We start from the raw sequence: 24,017 nt of genomic DNA on the forward strand, positions 1-24,017 counted from the left end.
CTGAATATGATAAAGATTTATTGGAGCTCTCTCAGTTCATTTGCATACAACTTTAGTACTTAATTGTTTAAGTTTACAGCCACGTAGAGGGAAAATGAAGTGATAGCGGCAATTCTTTCTAATGGCAGTTTATGAAAATATATTTAGTTTTGGGGGTTAATATGCCTGGCAGGTTCTCTTTAGGGTCCAATATTCAATTACTGACATATACAGCTCTATTTACTTCATCACGGGTGTCAAATATTTAAACAGTGCCTTGCTGGCACCTTTAGAGAGAGTTCTGTTACATCGAACACTTCATGCAATGTTACCAGAGTGATGTCATCTAATGGTCTCTACCCAATAACATGTATGTATCTGATCACATGAAAACACAGCATGTTCCCGAGAAGAGGAAGGGAGGAATAGAAGTCCAAGGAGGCATGCTGTGATTTCATGTGATCAGATACATACATGAGGTAGATGTTAACGTTACTGGGTAAAGGACCTTAGATGATTTCACAATGGTCACACGACATGAAGCGCTGAATGTTGATAAAAGGCATATGGCATGGGGAAGAGTAGATGGGAGGGGCTGGCAGAGAAGGACACGCCCCCTCTAATGCCAAGTAGGAAAACAAAGTTGATTTTAATGGGATATGAGGGAAACAATTTTCAGTATTTAGTTACCAGTTCCTTTTAGGAGAAATATCTAATGAGAATGGAGCTCCTGTCCAATCTAGAGACTTCTAAAAAAATGTAAATGGAAACAAGGATGAATTTACCCATTAAATTGAGCTTTAGCTGCAGTCCTTTTCAGAAATCACCCTCAGGAAGACCGTATAATGACTTCTCTTCTGTGTGAATTTTCTTATGTTTGACAAGATTTGATTTATGGGTAAAACATTTTCCACGAACATTAACACGAAAAATGACTTCTCCACTATGGTGACCACAAGGACCGCTTTCTCGCAAAAACACTCTCTCACATCCAAGTTCTCCGACATTTCATATAGCTGAACCCATATCTATAACATTCCCACATTCAGTACATTAGATGCCTTTTCCTCTGCATGAGTTTTCTGATGTTTTACAAGACTTGACTTTTCCTTAAAAGACTTCTCACATTCAGTACATGAAAATGGTTTTGCTCCGGTGTGAGTTCTTTGATGTTTAACAAGACTTGATTTCTCGCTAAAACATTTTTCACATTCAGTACATGGAAATGGTTTCTCTCCTGTGTGAGTTCTCTGATGTTCAATCAGGACTCTTTTCACTCTAAAACATTTCCCACATTCAGTACACGAAAATGGCTTTTCACCTGTGTGAGTTCTCTGGTGTTGCACAAGGATTGCTTTTTCAGTAAAACATTTCCCACATTCATTACATGAAAATGGCTTCTCCCCTGTGTGAGTTCTCCGATGGCTTACAAGAATTGATTTCTGATTAAAACATTTGCCACATTCAGTGCATGGAAATGGCCTCTGCCCTGTGTGAGTTCTCATATGTCTATCAAGACCCGATTTGTCGACAAAACATTTCCCACATTCAGTGCATGAATAAGGCTTCTCTCCTGTGTGACTTCTCTGATGTCGCACCAGACTCGATTTGTCTCGAAAACATTTCCCACATTCAGAACATGAATATGGCTTCTCCCCTGTGTGAGTACTCTGATGGGCATAAACATGGGCTTTTTGTTTAAAACATTTCCCACATTCTGCACATGAAAATGGCATCTCCCCTGTGTGAATTCTCTGGTGTTGAACAAGGTATGCTTTCTCGCTAAAAGATTTTCCACATTCATTACATACAATTGGCTTCTCCCCGGTGTGAGATCTCCGATGCTTCAAATACCTTGATCTAAATCTAAAACTTTCCCCACATTCAGTACAGTAGAAAGGCTGCTCAGATGTTGGACATGAAAACTGCCTCGTATCTCCATGATTTCCCTCCTCTGTGGAAAGATGTGACTGATTATCTTCTACTTCACCACAAGGAGATGAGGGGGGACGTCCATGGGAACCTCTTGCACTTTTGTTTCCTAAAAAATATAATCAAGAAATCTAAATGGGAAAGTTTTCGTTTTACGCGTTCCAAACAAAAGTAAAAGTAGTGGATCAATGGAAAGGAAACTACTAGGATCATGCATTTGAGTTGATGTTTTTTTTAAATAATTTTAATAATTTTAGGTTTTGAGTAAACATACAAACAAATGACTGGCTCACAGGCCATTTAGCTTACATATTTGTATACATTTTACATATCCAACAATGGGTGCGTGTCAAAGTGCATTTTTACTTATACAGCATAAAGTGAACTCCCTATTTTAATCTCTTTCAGGGTAATCCCCACCTATGTAGGGTGCCCCTGAGCTGCTCTGTCAGATACCATTGAGTAAGAGTAAAGGGCTTCATTAGTTCTATTCTTTCCTGGGTAGTGAAGTATTTTACCACAAACAACCTCCATTTCTTAAAAAGTTTGCCCGCCAACTTGGACTTATGGCGTTCTGCTTCCAGTTTTTCAGTATAAAAGAGTTTTTTCATCTGCTCAATCACCTTATTTGTTGTCGGAACCCCTGGTTCCAGCCATTGTTGTAGTAGTGATCTCTTTGCTACCAAGCACAGTACATGAAACAGTTTTGGCAGCCAACAGAAGTTCTGTATGGTTTCATCCTCTTGTTGTGCGTCATAGTGAAACAGATAAGTCATTGGGTCTAGGGGTATTGCCCGGTGCCATAAACCTTCACTTATCTCTCTCAATTGCTCCCAGTACGCCTGTGATTTCTCACATAGCCATAGGCCATGAAATAGGTCTGTACCTGTGGTCTGGCATTTTGGGCAAGCCGTCAATCTTTGGGGATTGTTCTGGGATGGTGGGAAATTAAAGGCGTATATTGCTCTGTGCATTACTCTAAAGTGCGTGTCTCTCCATACCTGATTTACTACTGCGTTACTTAGGACTTGCCAGCCCTTAAGGATCTTTTCCGCTGTCTCCTCACCCCCCAATTGTGTCGCCCAACCTGTAAACGTCAGATCTTCCTTTTCTAACTTCCGTCTCAGTGCCTTGTATAGAATCGAGATCCCTCCCGTACGAATGGGCAACAACAACATATTGTCAAACTGGTTTTGGCTCGCCTCTAGTTCCATATTCCTAACCACATCCATACAAAAATGTTTGATCTGTGCATATTGGAAAAATTGGGGTCCCCTTAGATCATATTTTCTTATCAGTTCCTCCCTGGTCAACCACCTATGTTCTTGCTGGTGTAGAAGGTCACTCACAGTATGTATTCCTTTGTCCCTCCATTCCACAAATAACCTACTCTGTCGGCCTTGGGAAAAGCCTGGGTGGTTCCACAAAGGGAGATGCTTAGATATGAGCCATGGCAAGTGGAGGCTCTTTCGTATAGCCTTCCAGGCCGCGATGGTGTCCCTGAACATTGCTGATCGCTTAATTGTCACCGGTTGCTTCCCTATTTGTACATGAAGGAGCGTTTTCAAATCCCATGGCTGGCAATACTCTGCCTCTAACACCGTGCCTGAGTAATAGCTGGTATCCTTCATCCAGTCTATAATATGTCGCAGCAGGCATGCCAGATTATAGACGCGTATATCTGGTAACCCCATCCCCCCCTTGTCCTTAGAGACCATCAATTTGCGTATGCCTATACGTGGGCGTTTTCCCCTCCATAAAAAATGTGTGACTGTCTTGTGCAGAGACATAACGTCTTTGTGTTTGATTAATAAGGGGATAGTTTGCATGGGGTACAACAATTTAGAGAGACTCATCATTTTAACTAACTGGTTCCTACCTAAGAGCGATAGAGGTAGATTATGCCATTGCTTCAGTTCCCTCGCTATTTTGGCGAAAAGAGGCGGATAGTTCAGTGCATATAGGGAGTCCGGCGTTCTGCCCACTTTAATTCCCAGATATCGTACCCACGCCGCAGCTATTGGGATACCACAAACGGACGCTCCCAGGGAGCTCATGGGGGGTCTCTGTTTCCCTAAAAAGAGGATTTCACTCTTTGTTAAGTTGACCTTGAACCCTGAGAAGGTTCCGAACTCATCAAATAATTGCATCACTCTCGGTAGATGGGTCATCGGATCCTCTAAAAACAACACTATGTCATCCGCGAAGAGGGCCACACGGAGCGATGAGTTCCCTACTTTTATACCCTCGAACACTGGAAAGGTTGCCAGTGCTCTCGCCAGTGGCTCCAATGCAAGGTTGAATAGCAAAGGCGAGAGCGGGCAGCCCTGGCGTGTTCCCTTCAGTAGCGCGAAAGGCTTAGAAATAAACCCAGGGGTGTTCACCCTCGCCCACGCTCCCCGATACAGTACTGTCAAATACTCTCTGAATGGGCCCGTAAACCCCATGTTGTCTAGCACCTGCCCTAGCCACTCCCAGCATACGTTGTCAAATGCTTTTTCTGCATCAATAGTGACCAGGGCAGGCGCCTTATTGCCCACAGGACCATGTGAAGTGACATCTAATGCCAGCAGTACTCTGCGCAAATTTGTTACTGCTGAACGTCCCATTGTAAAACCTACTTGCAGCGGTGATATAAGCGTGGGCATAATGGGCGTCAGTCGATTTGCATACAATTTAGACAGAATTTTCAAATCCAGATTGATTAGAGAAATTGGACGATAGGATGCAGGGTCTTCCTGGTCTTTCCCTTCCTTGGGTATCAATTTCACATAGGCAGTATTCATGTGAGTGGATAATGGGGTCCCCTTTGTAAATTTTGTAAATAAGGGAGCCAGAATTGGCGCCAGCTGGGTGCGCATTGCCTTATAAAATTCCCCAGAGTAGCCATCCGGCCCTGGTGCTTTGTTGTTTGGGAGATTTTTAATGATGTTTTGTATCTCGTCTGCCGTGATGGGGGCATTTAATGTCTGTAGTTGATCCATTGACAACGTCGGGAGTGTTAGTCTATCGAGAAAGGATTTCCCCACTTCCCCACTATTTATAGGGCCTGAATACAAAGATTCATAGAATTCCCCCAACAATGCGTTGATCCCAGCCGGGTCAGTCCTTACTTCCCCCTTCTTGTCCCTCATTCTGAGAGTATGGATCGGTGTCCTCCTTCCCTTTGCCAGATTAGCTAGTAGCTTACCCGACTTGTCCCCGTACCTATGTAGTTCTGCTTCCAATTGTGATCGTACAAATGCTTCCTTCCTTTCCGCCCATTCTAAGTACTCTCTCTGTGTTCGCATCCACCGCTCTTTGTTATCTAGTGTAGGTTGGGATAAAAATTCAGTGTACGCCCTCCTAACCTCCCCACTCGCTTGTTGGTATTGTCTGTGCGTCGCTTTTTTAAGGCCATGATAGTATGTGTCTATACGTCCTCTCATTACTACTTTTCCCGTTTCCCAAAACAATGGTGAGTCCGTAGCGTGTTCACTATTACTTCCCAAGTATTCCTGCCACCATCCCTGTAGTAAGTTCAAAAAGTTCTCATCCTTTGTTAAAAAGGAAGGGAATCTCCACAGGATATCAGTACCCTTAGGGCTCACGTCTGCCAAGTCCGTCTGTACAGGAGAGTGGTCTGAAATGACCATATTTTCAATCTGCGCGTCTGTCAGTCTTGAGACTAATGGGTTGGACAGTAACACATAGTCCAGTCTCGACCATGTATTATGCGGATGGGAATAGTGCGTGAACTCTCTATCTTGCGGATGGCGTAGGCGCCACGCATCCACCAATCCGGTCATCTGTTTAAACTGGGATAGTGGGGTTTCCCTATTGTCAGGGCGAACCTGTTGGTGACCTGGTCGTTTCCTATCTTCCTCCGTCCTCATCACATCATTGAAATCTCCTCCCACTAACTTCCAAGACTCGCTGTCTGACAGGATCCTTGTGCTGAGTGTGTCAAAGAAGGCCTTTTGCTCTGAATTGGGGCCATACACATTATAGATGCTTAAGGCACCAGTCGGCAACAACAGTTTAATTTTGATCAACCTCCCTTCTGTGTCTCGGTCCACTTGTTGAACCTGACTAGCCAAGGTTTTGTTAACTAATATCATCACTCCCGCCTTTCTCTCTTTGGCTGCAGAACCGTACACCGCCCCAACCCAGAGTTTACACATTCTGGGAAAGTCTTCTTCAGTCAAATGCGTCTCCTGTAGTAACGCTATATCTACCTTCAATTTCTTTAGATGACGTAGTATCATCATTCGTTTTTGTGGGGCGCGCAGCCCTTTTACATTCCATGATACGACACGCATGATTCGTGTCCACAAAAACTGAGCAGGCAACGTGTGGTATGGTATCCGACAGTATAAAGAAGCAGCCCAAGGGGACCTCTTAAGTTAGGTTTGCACCACTAGAAAAAACTGTAATATCAATACAATGAAACAAAACAATAAAAACCCCCCTTCCCTCGACCCTCCCTTTCTCCCTCCAAAATCCCTTACCCCCCTGCTATTTGCTCGCTTGTTAGAGCACCAATACGAAGATTAGGTCCCTAATAACTTTCCCCGCTGTTTGGGGGATACTACTAATTTATCTCGCTCTCTATCACTAAACAGGTGAAAAAAAGAGAGAAAAGAGAAAAATAGAACAACAAATATGCATACAAGCTAGTGACTCCCTTTTTTTCTGATGTCACGTAAGATTACTCCCCCCCCGCCTTTTGTTCGGATAACAATGTCTAAGCGTCAAAATCTCGTCCCCTCCTGTTGCTCCCCGTAATCCTCGTTATCCCTTTAGTCTAGCATCCCAGCCTTAGTCCTCCAAGCATTCTGTGGGTTCCTGGTCCTTCCCCCCCCCCTTCCAGCTATCAATCTCCCTCCCTCCCATACATAGAGGCCCCACTATTGTAATCTACCTCACTATAATAGACAATGCCTTAGCAGGAGGAAAATTTAGCATGTTTAAAAGTCACTTCTATCACGGCTATTCCGGGATCCATACGACCTTTCTCCTGATCTCACCCGAGCGTCTCGGTCTCCTGTAGTCTGGTGACCCCGGAAAACCCGCTGCTGGCTGTTCCTTTTTTCCTCCATTACGGTGCTCCTGGGCCGCCGCTCATGCAGTTGCAGGCTTTCAGCTGGAAGTTGCGTCACAAAAGATTCAGCTTCTGACGGGTCATTAAATTCGTGTTGGATGCCATCTTGTGTTTTAATTCTCAGCAACGCTGGGTATGCCAGTTGAAATCGAGCGTTTTTTTGCCGCCAAAGAAGAACATAATGGGCTGAATAATTTGCGTTTCTTCATTACCGCAACTGAGAAATCAGCAAAAAGAAGCACTTTCTGTCCTCTTATAAAGAGTGGGGCCCGCAAGTTTCAGTAAGCGCGCAATATCTCCTCTTTATCTGCATAGTTCAGATATTTCGCGATCACTTGTCTTGGCCGCTGCGCTACCTCTGCTGTTGTCCCCTCACCACCATTCACTCCCGGGGGGCCTATCCGATGTGCTCTTTCCACCAGCTTCCTGGGTCCCACACCGAGAGCACGAGGTAAGTCCTCCTCAAATATTTTGCGCAGGGAGCCTCCCTGTACATGTTCCGGGAGCCCTACCAGCCGTAGGTTACTACGTCGTGACCTATTTTCTAAGTCCTCAATCCGGTCAGCCAGGGTAGCAGTTAGCTGTTCAATATGCTGCTGCGTAGTCATCATGGTTGCAATCGATTCTTTTCCCGCCTCCGTGCACTCTTCGAGCGTTGCTATACGCTCCTCGTGGTTCTGCACTTTCCCTTTGATTTCCGTAAGTGTGACCTGTATGGCCGCCGTTAACGTGCTGACCAGGTCCGGGGCTAGACATCTGGCCACCTCTCTAGCTAGCAATTGGTAATCCACGTCACCCACCTTGGATGTTACAGTCTCTGAGCGGTGGATTGCAGGTCGTGTCATTTGGGACTCCTCTGCAGCACTGTTCTTATGATACTCCAGTGACGGCATTCTCGGGCAAGGAGAGTACGCACCGCCGGTCTTCGGGCGGGGAGACGGACACGATTTTTGGCCGCTTCGTAGCAGGTACCGCTCCATATAAGTGTGGCACCTCTATACTGTTGGTGACTCCAATTATTTGGGCCACCGGTCTACTTTTGGCAGTGATCTGGAGCGAGAAGCGGCGGGGGTCAGACGGAGCTCTCTAGCACGCGTCTTTCTCCATCAGCGCCGGAACCGGAAGTCCGAGTTGATGTTTTAATACATTTCCATAAAGTTGGTTTCAAATTCAATAAAAAAAGGAGTTGTCAAACCTTAGAAACGGTTTTCTAACCATAAAGCCGTGCCTGGCAGCCTTAGAAAATAGATAAAACACGGTGGAAGAAGGTGCGAGAAGATCCATAGATGTTAAGCTGAAGGATAGCAATGGCTTCAGCTTGATGCTGGAGGAATTATCTAGCTGACATTAGATGCCGCTGTACTGGAGAACATCTCTAGTTTCTTTACGGTTGTATTATTGGTGTTCTTCATCTTACTTAGAATGTGAATGATAACAATCACTTGCTGGTTACTCCATTTGTTTCCTCTCCTTACGATTGTGTTCTGCTTGACACGTCAGATGGTATTCCAAAAAAACTATGGCCCAAAGATCCTTTCTTCAACCCCCCAATACCACCACCACCTCGACCACCTACGTTGGGCTCCCATAGAACGGGTACTTGTTGGCTTTTTCACTGACGGTCAATGCAGTTTTCACATAAAAATTCTGCCATGACTGTGCCTACTATGGGGGTTCCCACTTCGCCATTTGATACAATCTTAAATCTTCCAACCTGTAACGCCCTCAAAGACAGGGTAAAAAGAAGAAGGACTCTGGTGTGTGTCCTAGAAATGATTCCATTGCTAGACCTCTATCCCTTTCAGCCGAGAAGTCAGAGGGGCTTCCAATGATCTTTCCTTCTTGGGTGTGGAGGTTAACTTGGCTTCCATTAGAGAAAAAAATTGGTTAAGGATGACCTTTGGGGTATTTTTTTTCAGCTGCAGTAGCAGAGTGCCATTTCTATCTGTTCCTTGTGAGCGGGTGTCTAGTCTCCTGACGGGGTTGACCAAGGGTGGGACTAGGACTTTCTTCTAGTAAATTTATTCTTTATATCATAGGCTTTTGATTGTTGGCCGTACAGACGTCCGTACATGCAGGCTCTATCTTTTACATGTGCACAGTACCACCACGGGGGTCGCAATAGTCATTTATGGGGACTGTATCAATATACCTTCCCATACGTGTAGTGTGAATGAGGCCCAAGTGTGTAGTTTTCCCTTACTCTAGCTTCTCCTTTGTTATCAAGTCTTTGGGGCATATTTATCAGCACCCTTATATTTATCAAAGGCCCTGAAATAATCGCAAATGCTAGCTTATTACTAGCATTGCGACTATTTAGTCCTCTCCGCCACCTTCGCGGCAGTGGCATGAAGGGGGGGGGGGTCGCGGCAGGCCGAGCGGAGGACGCGGCCGGTCAGGAGTGGGCTGGCACGAGGCGTTACTGTCCCTGCGGCGATGCATTCGCTACCACCGGCAACTTTTCAATTCTATGCAGCCTTCCACCCCAATACATCAAGTCCCATCCAAGTCAACATTTACTAAGAGTTTGTATATTCTCTCTGGGTTTGCGTGGATTTTCTCAGCGTCCTCCGGTTTCCTCCCACACTCCAAAAGATACTGGTAGGATGATTATATTGTGAGCCCCATTGGGGACCGGGACTGATTTGGCAAACTCTGTGCAGCGCTGTGTAATCTGTGTGCACTATATAAATAAAGGAATTATTATTATTGTTATTTCTTCTTCATTACCTGGACCTTTGTTGTCTTCAGTTTAATATTCACGTTCTGGCGAAATTTGTCGCTGGTTATGCTCTTTCTTGTTCTCAGTGGCAAGAATTCAGGCTCCTCAGCCCAGCAGCAAATCTGGTGGGTTCATTGTGCTCGGCTTACCTTTGGACGCTCTTGGATAACGCTTCCTCCACTAATAAGGGGGATTCCAATGAAGCTGTAATGTGCCTTGGTAGGTGGTGCTCAACCTGTTTTTCTGGCTATATTCGCCCTGAATTATTCTTGTAATTATCTCCTGCTGTTTGGTTAATTGGCCATAGGTTTATTCACTGGTGGTGACGAGAGTGATCTGGTGGCCGTATCCTTGACGTTAACATTGTCACATTGTCGCTTTCTTTCGAAGAAGAGTTCAGGGCCTGATGCGACTGCAGGTTTTGCCCGTTGTGGTGATTGTGAATTGATAATTATCGGTGCCTACGATGCTCGCGATTAAAGCTGGGATGATGATGTGTGTCACATGTGGTTGGGTAAACTCCTCGATGTTACCCATTTATGAACATGTTTCTTCCCTTATATTATTCTAGTACGTATAGTGGTCATTCATGGGGTGGGTATGGCATGGTACCTGTGACACCCTCTGGCCTGTGTTTAATAAATACCCAATCTCACGCTTTGTGTGGTCTGTGGTCTTATCCTGGTCTGTTGTATTCAGTTAATCTAGCTTCATATGTGTTATAGTCTTAGGCCTCATGCCAGCAACGAAGGAAAAAGATAAGGCAATCTGAATTATTCCCATCATCGTCGACATACTGCTTCCATTTCTCCTGGGAATTTCCATGGACCTCTGCTATTGTACAGAGTTTGTATCCCATCTCGTACCTCACTGTAGCAATGCTGAAAAAAGCCTGGAATAACCTGGTAGTAATAGTAAAAATAACAACCAGGAGGAGAGAAGTTCTGGATTTCTAGAAGTTCTTCCATTTATAAATATCCATTCTGTAGTTCTCCAACCTGAAATGTCTGAGGAGAGGACATATTCATCCGAGCCTTATGGTAAGGTGTGTCTAGGTCATCTCCATCTCCTCCACTGGATGTGACCTCTCCCTGCAATGTATAAGGGAAGAATAACCCACAATATACATGAAAGGCTCTTACCCTCCTCTGTCACTGATGAGGGGATTTCCTCTCCGCTCCTCCTTCCACCACAACTTTCCTGGAAAGATCCAACATGAAGGACATGAGAAAACGGAAATATATAACTGGATTTACAGCTATTTCAGCTCCATCTACCTGATGATCCGGTGGGACATTCTCCTCTGGTTCCACTTTAACAACATGGAAGTCTTGGGGACTGGGACATTTATCTGGTTCCTCTTTTATATCTCGGAAATCTCCAGGACTGGGACATCTCTCTGGTTCCTCTTTAATATCTCGGGAATCTTCAGGACTGGGACATCTCTCTGGTTCCTGTGTAATATCTCGGGAATCTTCAGGACTGGGACATCTCTCTGGTGGATTTCTCTGACTGGATCCATCTATAGGAAATATACACAGTGACTGATACATTGTCTATATGTGATGATGAGATGATGGAGGAGGTGACCTCACACCTGCTCTGTCCTCTATAATCAGGAAGGTCTCCTCTTACCTGGTGATGGGAGGGGCTGGTGGTCCTCCATCATGATGTCCTTGTACTGGTCCTTGTGTCCTTCTATATACTCCCACTCCTCCATGGAGAAATAGACAGCGACGTCCTGACACCTTATAGGAACCTGACACACACAATGACAAAGTCATCACCCAGACACCTCCCTTGTGTTATTGTACAATGTCCCAGCATTCCCGGCAGCGCTCACCTCTCCGCTCAGCAGCTCAGTGATCCTGGAGGTAAGTTCTAGGATCTTCTGCTCATGTATCAGTGAAGGAGGTGGAGGCTCGGTGATGGGGCTCTGGGTCCGTCTTCCTGACACACGGGGGGTCACACAATCACCAGACGACTTCTTCACTACTGTGTAATCCTGTGTATGGGGAGACACTGATCACTACATAGATCCTAAGAATCCTTCACCTCTCCAGTCATTTCCCGCTGTTATTCCTAGAGATAAGAGCCGTGTCCTGGGAGACTCTCACCTCTCCGGTTATCCAGTAAATTATCTCTAAAGTGAGGTCCAATATGTCCGCAGTCATCTGGAATCGGTCCTTCTCCATGCCTGGTGGATCATTGAAGGAGACAACCTTCAATCTTCGAGAGAAACCTATGGGAGTCCTGTATCTATAGAACCTGAGAAAAAAAAATGTAAAGACTATGGGTATGAGTTATGACATTGGACTGTGTGACTCCTACCTTATTCTATTGTGTATGAGAATTGCTCTTATTTTCAGTTTTTCAGCCATAGTGTTAATTATGAACATAGACTAGAAAGGGTGGGTAATTATCATTAAAGAAAGTTGCTTGTGAGGTTGTCCACAAAACCTCTGAATATGACAACCCTGAATGGCTGAAAGACCCCTTTCACTAGACATTGTGAAACAGAACATCAGCCCAATAGGCTGCCACCAGCTCTCTTTTAATATTAGCCTAGTCCGTAACAGGATTATATAGGGTGAGGAACCAATCCAGTAGCATGTATATTACCGAGACGCGGGTGTGGGGATTCATGGATCTAAATAAAAGAGCAACACAGGTTAAATTTTATATTTACCACACTGTTCCTACGACTATATCAGCCTATGCCGCGGCTATGTAAGCCCATGTCAAGGAGAACCTGCAGAGGGGGTTCATAAGCAAGTCCTCTTCTCCTGACGGCGCAGGGTTCTTCTTTCTGACCAAAATGGATGGGTCACTCTGTCCATGCATAGACTATTGCGGCCTTAACAAAATTTGAAGAACTGCTACCCATTGCCATTAATTACAGAACTCTGTGACCGCCTACCTGGAGCCAAGGTCTTTACCAAACTAGACCTATGTGGGGCGTATAACCTCATCTGCATAGGTCATGAGTGGAAGACCGCCTTCAATACTCGTGATGGACACTTCGAGTATCTCATCATGTCGTTTGGACTCTGTAACACACCAGCTTTTCAGGAGCTCGTCAACAACATTTTCTGAGATGTGCTTTATACCAGTGTCGTGGTCCCTCTCAATGATATCCTGGTGTTCTCTACGGACCTCAAGTCCCACTTACATAAAGTTCTCAGGCGCCTAAGGGCCAATCGCCTGTTTACCAAGCTCGAGAAGTGCCAATTCCATCAGATCAGTCTTCCGTTCCTGGGATACATTATCTCTGACAAGGGACTACTGATGAACCCTGCCAAGTTGTCTGCAGCACTTCAGTGGCCTCTCCCAGTAGGACTTCGTGCTATTCAGAGATTCCTGGGCTTCGCTAATTAGTGGGAGCCGGAGCGGTTCTCACCCAGAAAGGTCCCAAAAGGCCGGAGTCTCACCTGTGGGAAGACTTTCTCCTCTGCAGAGGGGAATTACTCCATAGGAGACAGAGAACTACTTGCTATAAAACTTGCCCTAGAAGAGTGGCGCTATCTTCTGGAGGGAGCTCACTATCCAGTGTGCATATATACAGATCACAAGAACCTCCTTTTTCTCCAGACTGTTCAGCGCCTCAATCCATGACAAACTGGCTGGTCACTCTTCTTTTCCCATTTCAATTTCTTCATCCACTTCCGCCCTGCTGAGAAGAATGTGAAGGCTGATGCCCTCTCCCGTGCTTCTGATGTAATTGGGGAAGAACCGTCTCCTCGGCATGTCATTCCTCCCGAGCAATTGGGTGTTGCCGCTCCAGTGGACCTTCAGCAGCTTCCTCCTGGCAAGACCTACGTCCAACATGCACTCCTGAAGAGGATACTGACTTGGGGACATTGTTCTCGTGTGGCTTGGCACCCTAGGGTGACACGATCTGTCGCACTAATTTCCCGTTTCTACCGGTGGTCAAGGATGTATGGGATTTTATGGGCTCCTGCACTCGTCCTAAACCTGTTGATCTTCTCCTGCAGTTACTGATACCCAGCTGCCCGTGGACTCACATGGCTATGGACCTTATTACACATCTTCCATCTTCCTCAGGTAATACCATTATCTGGGTAGTAACCGACCGGTTCTCCAAGATGTCCCACTTTGTTCCTGTGCTAGATCTGCCGTCAGCTCCACTTCTTGGCAGCCTATTCTTCATCCACATCTTCTGGCTTCATGGACTCCCTCTGCATATGTGTCGGACCGATGGGTTCAGTTTGTTTCTCGGCTCTGGTGTTCTCTGTGCAGCCAACTTCAAGTGAAACTGGACTTTTCCTCTGCGTACCATCTGCAGTCTAATGGACAAGTGGAGAGAGTTAATCAGACTCTGGGCTGCTATCTCCGCCCGAAAGGACGACTGGTCCACCTTGTTGCCACGGGCGGAATTTTCCTACAATTCTTTGGACTCTTTGGAGTCTGCCGGATCCGCTCCCTTTTTCATTGTATATGGACAGCATCCTCATTCTCGTTCCTGTCCTGGAAGAATTTGTCCGAGTTCTCAGATCCATCTGGGAGCAAACACGCCAGGCCCTACTCTGGGCATCCGCCAACCAAACCCAGGCCGACAAGAAGCGCAGGCCCCCTTCAGTCTTCTCCCCATGTGACAAAGTGTGCCTGTCCTCCAAGTATGTCCAGCTGAAGATCCCCAGCTACAAACTGGGTCCACGTTTCCTGGGTCCATTTGAGATGCGGAAACGTATTGATCCTGTGAAGTTTAAGCTCCGCCTTCCCCCCGCCATGCACATCCCGAACTCCTTCCACGTCTCTCTTCTGAAACCAGTCAACCTGAACCCTCTCCCCGCACGTACCTCCTCCTGCTGCCGAGGCTGACTCCACCAATGTTTTTGAAGAAAAAGACATCCTGAAGATGGTGAGAGGGGTGCGGTTCTTCTTTGTCCACTGGAAAGGGTTTGGGCCAGAGGAGAGGTCTTAGGAGCATGAGGACAACATCCCGGACCGGGCCCTTCTGTGGAAGTTTCTCAAGAGCAAGAAGAGGGGGGGCCGTGTGAGGTACTGTCACAGGTACTGTCACTGTCCCGGGTCACAGGCGGCAGGTGGACTTACCTCACCGTGCTCTAACGCAGGTCTCCTCGCTTCTAGGGCGCGTGCACGCCGGTCCACCTGGTGGTCTATAGATGGCCAGCCTCTTTCCTTATGCCCTGCCGGATTTTTCGTGCCTGAGAGAAAGCTTTGACTCTAAGTCTTGTGATTGTCTGCTGAATTTACATTGTGACCCCGGTTCTGTATCCCGACTTGTGCTGCCGGACCTGACCTTCCGTTAAGTCCCCGACTCTGATCCCGTGCTGCCTGTCCCGATCTCCAGCCTGTCCCCGGCTACGTTTCTGCTCTACGACTCTGTACTCCGTTTTGGCTGCCACCTCGGACTAAGTCACGGCTGTGGAGTGACCTGGTGGTACCGCACCTTTGCAGCGGGCTCTAGTGAAGACCGGGTGACACTTACACTCCGCTCCCAGGTATCGGCTTATGTCATCGCTCGCGGTGGTTCAGAGGATCCACTACCCCTGATCCGGACACAACGTATACATTTTTTAAAAATCTACTGGAGCATGCTGGGAGTTGTAGTTCCTCCATATAGTAATGTGCGCTCCTGGAGCATGCTGGGAGTTGTAGTCCCTCCATATAGTGTGTGTGCTCCTGGAGCATGCTGGGAGGTGTAGTCCCTCCATATAGTGTGTGTGCTCCTGGAGCATGCTGGGAGGTGTAGTCCCTCCATATAGTGTGTGCTCCTGGAGCATGCTGGGAGTTGTAGTCCCACCATATAGTGTGTGTGCTCCTGGAGAATGCTGGGAGTTGTAGTCCCTCCATATAGTGTGTGTGCTCCTGGAGCATGCTGGGAGTTGTAGTCCCTTCTCTGGTCACTTACCTCTTCTCTCCTCAGTGCAGGACACTCTCTACCTCACACACGTCTCCTGCTCACTATCCACTAGTCATGTGACCTGGGAGTGTGATGTCACTGAGGGGCGGGGCCTTCTGCTCACTATCCACTAGTCATGTGACCCCGGGAGTGTGATGTCACTGAGGGGCGGGGCCTTCTGCTCACTATCCACTAGTCATGTGACCCCGGGAGTGTGATGTCACTGAGGGGCGGGGTCTCCCGGGAGGACAGGAAGCAGCAGGATAAGTGGTGGATGAAGGACCTGTGATGATGTCACTAGTGATCAGTGCAGGAGGGGGGTGAAGTGAGGGTCATATGATCAGTGTCCTGATAAAAGAAGATGAATGGTTGTAAGGTAACCCCCTGGCTGTAAGCAGCTGCTCTGTACCAGTGATGGGGAGTAACTTCCCAACTATTGGGCGACAAAAACTCGTAACATGTCCTCCATCCTCCTCATACTGCGACCCCCCGTCCTCCACCCTCCTCGTACTGCGGCCTCCTGTCCTCCATCCCCCTCGTACTGCGACCCCCTGCCCTCCATCTCCCTCGTACTGCGACCCTCTGCCCTCCATCCCCCTCGTACTGCGACCCCCTGCCCTCCATCCCCCTCGTACTGCGACCCCCTGCCCTCCATCCCCCTCGTACTGCGACCCCCTGCCCTCCATCCCCCTCGCACTGCGGCCTCCTGCCCTCCATCCCCCTCGTACTGCGGCCTCCTGCCCTCCATCCCCCTCGTACTGCGACCCCCCGTCCTCCATCCCCCTCGTACTGCGGCCTCCTGTCCACCATCCTCCTCATACTGCGGCCTCCTGTCCACCATCCTCCTCATACTGTGGCCTCCCGTCCTCCATCCTCCTCGTACTGCGACCCCTTGTCCTCCATCCTCCTCGTACTGCGGCCTCCTGTCCACCATCCTCCTCATACTGCGGCCTCCTGTCCACCATCCTCCTCATACTGCGACCTCCTGTCCTCCATCCCCCTCATACTGCGGCCTCCTGTCCTCCATCTCCCTCACACTGTGGCCCCCTGTCCTCCATCCCCCTCATACTGTGAGCTCCTGTCCTCCATCCCCCTCATACTGTGACCCCCTGTCCTCCATCCCCCTCATACTGTGACCGCCTGTCCTCCATCCCCCTCATACTATGACCCCCTGTCCTCCATCCTCCTCATACTGTGGCCTCCTGTCCTCCATCCTCCTCATACTGTGACCTCCTGTCCTCCATCCCCGCAAATACTGCGAACCCCTGTCCTCCATCCCCCTCATATTGCGACCTCCTTTCCTCCATCCTCCTCATACTGTGACCTCCTGTCCTCCATCCCCCTCATACTGCGGCCTCCTGCCCTCCATCCCCCTCATACTGCGACCCCCTGTCCTCCATCCTCCTCATACTGCGGCCTCCTGTCCACCATCCTCCTGATACTGCGGCCTCCTGTCCACCATCCTCCTCATACTGCGGCCTCCTGTCCACCATCCTCCTCATACTGCGGCCTCCTGTCCACCATCCTCCTCATACTGCGGCCTCCTGTCCACCATCCTCCTCATACTGCGGCCTCCTGTCCACCATCCTCCTCATACTGCGGCCTCCTGTCCACCATCCTCCTCATACTGCGACCTCCTGTCCACCATCCTCCTCATACTGCGACCTCCTGTCCTCCATCCCCCTCATACTGCGGCCTCCTGTCCTCCATCTCCCTCATACTGCGACCCCCTGTCCTCCATCCTCCTCATACTGCGGCCTCCTGTCCACCATCCTCCTCATACTGCGGCCTCCTGTCCACCATCCTCCTCATACTGCGACCTCCTGTCCAACATCCTCCTCATACTGCGACCTCCTGTCCTCCATCCTCCTCATATTGCGACCTCCTGTCCTCCATCCCCCTCATACTGCGGCCTCCTGCCCTCCATCCCCCTCATACTGCGACCCCCTGTCCTCCATCCTCATACTGCGACCCCCTGTCCTCCATCCTCCTCATACTGCGGCCTCCTGTCCACCATCCTCCTCATACTGCGGCCTCCTGTCCACCATCCTCCTCATACTGCGGCCTCCTGTCCACCATCCTCCTCATACTGCGGCCTCCTGTCCACCATCCTCCTCATACTGCGGCCTCCTGTCCACCATCCTCCTCATACTGCGACCTCCTGTCCACCATCCTCCTCATACTGCGACCTCCTGTCCTCCATCCCCCTCATACTGCGGCCTCCTGTCCTCCATCTCCCTCATACTGCGACCCCCTGTCCTCCATCCTCCTCATACTGCGGCCTCCTGTCCACCATCCTCCTCATACTGCGGCCTCCTGTCCACCATCCTCCTCATACTGCGACCTCCTGTCCACCATCCTCCTCATACTGCGACCTCCTGTCCTCCATCCTCCTCATACTGCGACCTCCTGTCCTCCATCCCCCTCATACTGCAGCCTCCTGTCCTCCATCTCCCTCATACTGTGGCCTCCTGTCCTCCATCCCCCTCATACTGTGGCCCCCTGTCCTCCATCCCCCTCATACTGTGAGCTCCTGTCCTCCACCCCCCTCATACTGTGACCCCCTGTCCTCCATCCCCCTCATACTGTGACCTCCTGTCCTCCATCCCCCTCATACTGTGACCCCCTGTCCTCCATCCTCCTCATACTGTGACCTCCTGTCCTCCATCCTCCTCATACTGTGACCTCCTGTCCTCCATCCCCGCAAATACTGCGAACCCCTGTCCTCCATCCCCCTCATATTGCGACCTCCTTTCCTCCATCCTCCTCATACTGTGACCTCCTGTCCTCCATCCCCCTCATACTGTGACCTCCTGTCCTCAATCCCCCTCATACTGTGGCCCCCTGTTTTCCATCCTCCTCTTACTGTGGCCCCCTGTCCACCATCCCCCTCATACTGTGGCCTCTTGTCCTCCATCCTCCTCATATTGTGACCCCCTGTCAGGGCCGGCACCAGCACCTGGCTAACCCGGGCAAGTACTGGGGCCTTGGGGTGCTGAAGGGGCCCACTGGGACAAATGTCCACCATCCGGCTTGTGTAGTTTTCTGCCTCTATTCTGCGCTTGTCGGGAGAGCAGTAAAGAAGCAAAATAAAAAACTCACCTTTCCTCGTTCCCCCGGAGCGGCACTCTGCACATCACATGACTGCTCTGAAGCCGGTGCACATGATGATGTCAGCAGAGCCGACACGTACATGGGGGCATGCAGAAGAATGAAGGCGGCTGCAGGCTGCAACAGCTGCTAGCCACTCAGCATGAGCATCTGGTTCCTGAGACTGCTCCTGCAATGTCTCCTGCTGCTCCGGCTTGTCTTCCTGCCACTGAACCCAGGCTACAACTGTTGATGCCTGACAAATATTATGGGGACCCCAAGTTATGCAGGGGCTTTATTTCTCAGTGCTCCCTGCACATCGAACTCATGCCGTCTCAATTTGTCACGGAGCGCTCCGTGTTCGAAGAACCTGCCCAGGCCTCCTCTGCCGAGACTGCACTACTGAACCTGCGCCACTGTGCACAATGCAGCACTGTCCGCAACCTTTAAAAAACGACTTTCTGCTCAGGTCAAAGACGCTTTGGCTGCTCGTGACCTACCGTCTACTCTGAGTGGTCTCATCACACTGGCCACTAGGATTGACGTGCGGTTTAAGGAGCGCGCTGAGGAATTACACTTCGAGCACCCACAAGCCTGGGGTAGACATTTTCGTGGCTTGGCACCTGCCTTCCAATAGCTGCTCCAGCCTCCCCCTGTATCATCTGCAGGTGGACAGAACCCAACTCTCCCTCCAGGAGCTTTCCAGACAATGTCTGGGGAGCCTCTGCCTGTATTGTGCCAGCCCAGAGCACTTCATCAACACTTGTCCTGCCCGTCCCCGACGTCCAGGAAATGCCAGCACCTAGGGTTCTTGGGAGAAGCGTCCCTAAGTGTGAGGAGAGCTTCTCCAGCCCTAATTTTCATATGCTCCTCAGCGTTGGCACCCAGATCCAGGTCTCTGCTTTCTTGGACTCCAGTTCTGCGGGGAACTTTGTGGATGCCGCCCTGGTCTCCCGGCACCACCTCCCTGTGGTCCTTCTCAACTGGATGAAGGGGGAGATTCTTTGTTGGGGTCCAGAGTGTCAATCTTGCTGTCTGGCGGCGTCTCAGCCAGTGCCCAGCATGGCCTTCTCCGTGACTCCTAAGCCTTTAAAGGTTCTACCTACAGGTTGCCGGGACTTTGCCTATGTGTTCTCTAAGAATCAGGCAGAGACATTGCCACCACATCGTCCCTACGACTGCCCAATTGATCTGTTGCCGGGTACCTCTCCTCCCCCGGGTGTAACCTCTCTCCATACCTGAGACTGCTACCATGTCGAAGTATATTAAAGAGAACTTGCAGAGAGGGTTTATACGTAAGTCCTCCTCTTCAGCCGGGGCAGGGTTCTTTTTTGTGACCAAGAAGGATGGCTCTCTGCGCCCCTCCATTGATTATTGCTGACTTAACAAGATCACGGTTAAGAATCGCTACCCTCTTCCATTGATCACAGAGCTCTTTGACCGCTTGCGCGGCTCCAAGATTTTCTCCAAGCTGGACCTTCGTGGGGCCTACAACCTCATCCGGATCCGCAAGACAGCATTTAACACCCGAGACGAGTACCTTCTGATGCCATTTGGACTGTGTAATGCTCCAGCTGTCTTCCAGGAGTTCGTCAATTACATCTTCAGAGATCTGCTGATCGTGGTCTACCTAGACATCTTGGTGTTCTCTTCAGACCTTGAGTCCCACCAGTCTTACCTACGGCAAGTTCTTGACCGCCTACGGGCTAATCGCCTCTACGGCAAGCTCGAGGAGTGTCTGCTTCACCAACAAAGTCTTCCTTTCCTCGGCTACATAATATCCGACAAAGGTCTCCAGATGGATCCTGCTAAACTGTCTGCAGTTTTGCAGTGGCTGCGTCCAGAAGGTTTATGAGCCATCCAAAGGTTCCTAGGCTTCGGAAACTATTACCGAAAGTTTATTCCACATTTCTCTACTCTGGTGTCTCCCATTGTGGCGCTCACCACGAAGGGTGCCAATCCACGTCTGTGGCCCTCAGCGGCTACAGAGACCTTCTCAAGGTTAAAGTCTGCCTTTGCCTCAGCTCTTGTTCTCACTAGGCCTGACACAGAGAAGGCCTTTCATCTTGAGGTGGATGCACTTATCCTGGATGCTGGGGCGGTGCTCATTCAGAAAGAGCCTAAGGGCTGAACACTCACGTGCAGATTCTTTTCAAAGACTTTTTCTCCCGCAGAGCGAAATTACTCTATCTAACAGAGAACTGTTGGCCATTGGGGACAGTGGCAATATCTTTTGGAAGGAGCCCGCCATCCGGTCTGCGTATATACAGACCATAAAAATTTCTTATATCTCCAAACAGCCCAACGTCTTAACCCCAGGCAAACCCGTTGGTCACTTTTCTTTTCACGCTTCAACTTCTTGATTCACTTTCGACCTGCAGAGAAGAATGTCAAAGCGGATGCCCTTTCCTGTGCCTCCGATGTCATTGGAGAAGAGACGTTTCCTCATATTTTCCGGCTGCATGGACTCCCTCAACACATCGTGTCTGATTGAGGGGTTCAGTTTGTGTCCAAATTCTGGCGATCCTTGTGCAATCAGTTGCAAGTGACTTTGGACTTTTCCTCTGCCTACCACCCTCAGTCGATGGTCAAGTGAAGAGGGTGAACCAAACTTTGGGCTGTTATTTCTGCCATTTTGTCTCTGCCCGTCAAGATGATTAGTCCAGTCTGTTGCCTTGGGCAGAGTTCTCCTATAACTCTCTGGACTCTGAGGCTCCCAAAGCAGCTCCTTTCTTCATCGTCTATGGACAAATTCCTTGCCACCTCTTCCTCTGTCAGGTCCTTCAAATGTCCCCGTGGTCTGACTGGATGCAGGACCTCAAATCTGTCTGGGAACAGACCCGCCAGTCTCTTCTTCAGGCCTCTGCTCCCACCAAGAGATCTTGGGAGCCTGAGGAGAATAGCCTGGACCGTACCTCCTGCAGAGGTTTCTTCAGCCCAAGATGAGGGGCTGAAGAGGGGGGTACTGTCATGCAGGCTCTCCCTTGCTTCTGTCCCACCACAGGCGGCGCCCGCGCCACTTGCATGTCCCAGCTCCTGCTCAGTTTTCCTCAGCCGTGCATGCGCATTCCCGGATACAAGGGCCCGAGCATCGGCTACAAAAGATTTAAAGGGTGAGTGCACCGCTAGTTGGTGGTGGCCATTTTCAGGAATTCTATTTAAGCCTGCCTCTTCCTGCAAACCCTGCCGGATCTTTGTACCTACGCCATAGAGAAAGCTCCCCTGCGATATTCCTGTGTGTTCCTGTTCCTGAGTTCCCATCTGCTTGAACCACATGTTGCTGACCCTGCATTGGACTTTACCTTGCATCTCTGCGCCTGCCCTGACCCTGTGCCTGAACCTGACCACGAGACTGCTACAGTACCCTGACCTCGGCTGCCACCGCAGGCTAGCCATACCTGTAGAACGACCTATAGGTTGTACCCCGGCACAGCAAGACCATCCCGCTTTGCGGGCAGGCTCTGGTGAAGACCAGGTTCCACTTAGATTCCGGAGCCAGGTGTTGGCTAGTATCACCTCCCATGGTGGTCCAGAGGATCCACTGATCCCGAATCCTGACAGTAGTCTAAAACTCCTAAACAGGAACACAAATAGTTTACGATTAAGGAAGTAAAGATATTATAAGTTTTTAGGATTATCTTTTTTTCTGTTCATTAAAGTTTCTATTCTTTTCCCCACAAAAACATGGCTAGACATTTTTATGCCATAAAAATAAGTTTACTTTTTTGCCTTTTGGGGTTTTTTTTTGCGGTTCTCTTGACTAATGTTTAGTATTTTGTCTCTCCTTAACCCTAAGGACCAATTCACACTATGACGTATGTACGGCTGCAAGCTTGAGGTCTGAACAAAATGAATGAGCATCCCTTGACCAATACTCTGGCTCTGACAATGGCTGAGTACTCTAGAATTCTTAACTACACTAGGAGAAGGTTTCAAGGCTTGCTATAACATAATGCTGGGAGGAAACAGCTTGGATGGATTGGAAAGACAGACAATTACAGCAGGCCCTACATCTAAATCCCCTTCTCCGCTGTGTCTACCTAATAATTCAGCCTATACTAAGTGGTAGAAGACAATGGGGCACATTTACTTACCCGGCCGAAGAGTTCCAATGTACTGAGGAACCCCTAGTTTGCTTGCTTTCAGACATGAATACACTTCTCCTCCGCAGTTTTCCTTTGTATCAACGGATCTTGACAAGCCGTTATCTGAGAAGGACTGGTATAAGGCTTTTACTCTAACACACACAAGGAAGAATAACAAATTCCTCACCCACTGATACCACTACCCCCAGCACTAGACACTTCTGCCCTTCTTGGAATCTCTCTTTGGTCTCTATGAGGCTATGATGGGCTTCTCCGTTGAACCTTTCCATGATTCCCGGGGCTCTATCCTAACTCAAGAACGGCCCACTCTGACGTCAATGAGGACCGTGGTTTCTCATTACAGAAGATCTACAGTTTGCCCTCCCTTAAGGAAAAATGTTATAATGAGAATGGAGGACGTCCTGTCTGATTCAGAAACTTCGAAGAAAATGTGATCATTGGGACATCCACATTGGCCGGTTACTGGAAAAAATCTTGTAGAAACATTTTTCATGATGAATGGACTAATGGATTTCCTACGTGCAGTAATTGAGCCTTAGATAAAATATAAACTACAGTCTTTCACATAAGTCATCCTAAGGAAGAAAACTCAACGACAACATGTACACGATAAACGGTATATAATGGTTCTCTCCGGTGCGAATTTTCTCATGTCTGACAAGATTTCATTTGTGTGTAAAACATTTGTCACGGAAACGACTCGCTGCCTCGTGACGTGACTTGGAGTGCAATTGTACGGGTTAATTTATTGAGCCCACTCACCTTTCTCTCACCTAAATTGAGCATAAATCACACCTTATACATTTTCACACTCCAATTATGGATCCACCGCCACCACTTCTTGAATTTACACTGGGACCAATAGGTATTCCACTCTACATCCACTCTTGCCTCTGGAGGAGACCTTGCCACACCACTAGACATGCACGCTAAACACTCTAGCAGTCACCTTGTCACACCACTAGACATGCACGCTCAGCACTTTAGCAGTCATCTTGTCACACCACTAGACATGCACGCTCAGCACTCTAGCAGTCACACAGCTAACCACACTTTACAAGGCTATGATTTCGCAGAGCATACAGGGACCAAAATTAAAGCAATAGCTTTAATTACAAAAGGCGTTCAGTGCTTCCAAAAATATGTTAAAATAAAATAATTACAAATTAAACACATACAAGGCAAAACATAAATATAAAATAAAAAAGGAGAAAACGA

At 48.6% G+C, this 24,017-nt stretch overlaps 1 protein-coding gene across 1 annotated transcript in view; it reads right to left on the reverse strand.

Moving 5' to 3' along the window:
- Window position 1: 1 nt before the first annotated feature.
- LOC140116883 (uncharacterized) overlaps window positions 2–24,017 on the reverse strand; it is a 38,067-nt gene continuing 14,051 nt past the window's right edge. Inside the window, exons 5-15 of the mRNA XM_072133317.1 lie at window positions 22,788–22,930; window positions 21,042–21,261; window positions 20,889–20,949; window positions 13,892–14,023; window positions 12,048–12,118; window positions 11,834–11,984; window positions 11,560–11,721; window positions 11,352–11,475; window positions 10,994–11,238; window positions 10,859–10,916; window positions 2–2,020 (exon numbers count right to left, since the gene is read on the reverse strand). Coding sequence (XP_071989418.1) covers window positions 1,008–2,020; window positions 10,859–10,916; window positions 10,994–11,238; window positions 11,352–11,475; window positions 11,560–11,721; window positions 11,834–11,984; window positions 12,048–12,118; window positions 13,892–14,023; window positions 20,889–20,949; window positions 21,042–21,261; window positions 22,788–22,930 — 2,380 coding nt within the window. The 3' untranslated portion in view covers window positions 2–1,007. The remainder of the gene's footprint in view (window positions 2,021–10,858; window positions 10,917–10,993; window positions 11,239–11,351; window positions 11,476–11,559; window positions 11,722–11,833; window positions 11,985–12,047; window positions 12,119–13,891; window positions 14,024–20,888; window positions 20,950–21,041; window positions 21,262–22,787; window positions 22,931–24,017) is intronic.

This window comes from Engystomops pustulosus, chromosome 2 (genome assembly GCF_040894005.1).
Source record: "Engystomops pustulosus chromosome 2, aEngPut4.maternal, whole genome shotgun sequence".
In the NCBI taxonomy this organism is placed as follows: Eukaryota; Metazoa; Chordata; class Amphibia; order Anura; family Leptodactylidae; genus Engystomops; species Engystomops pustulosus.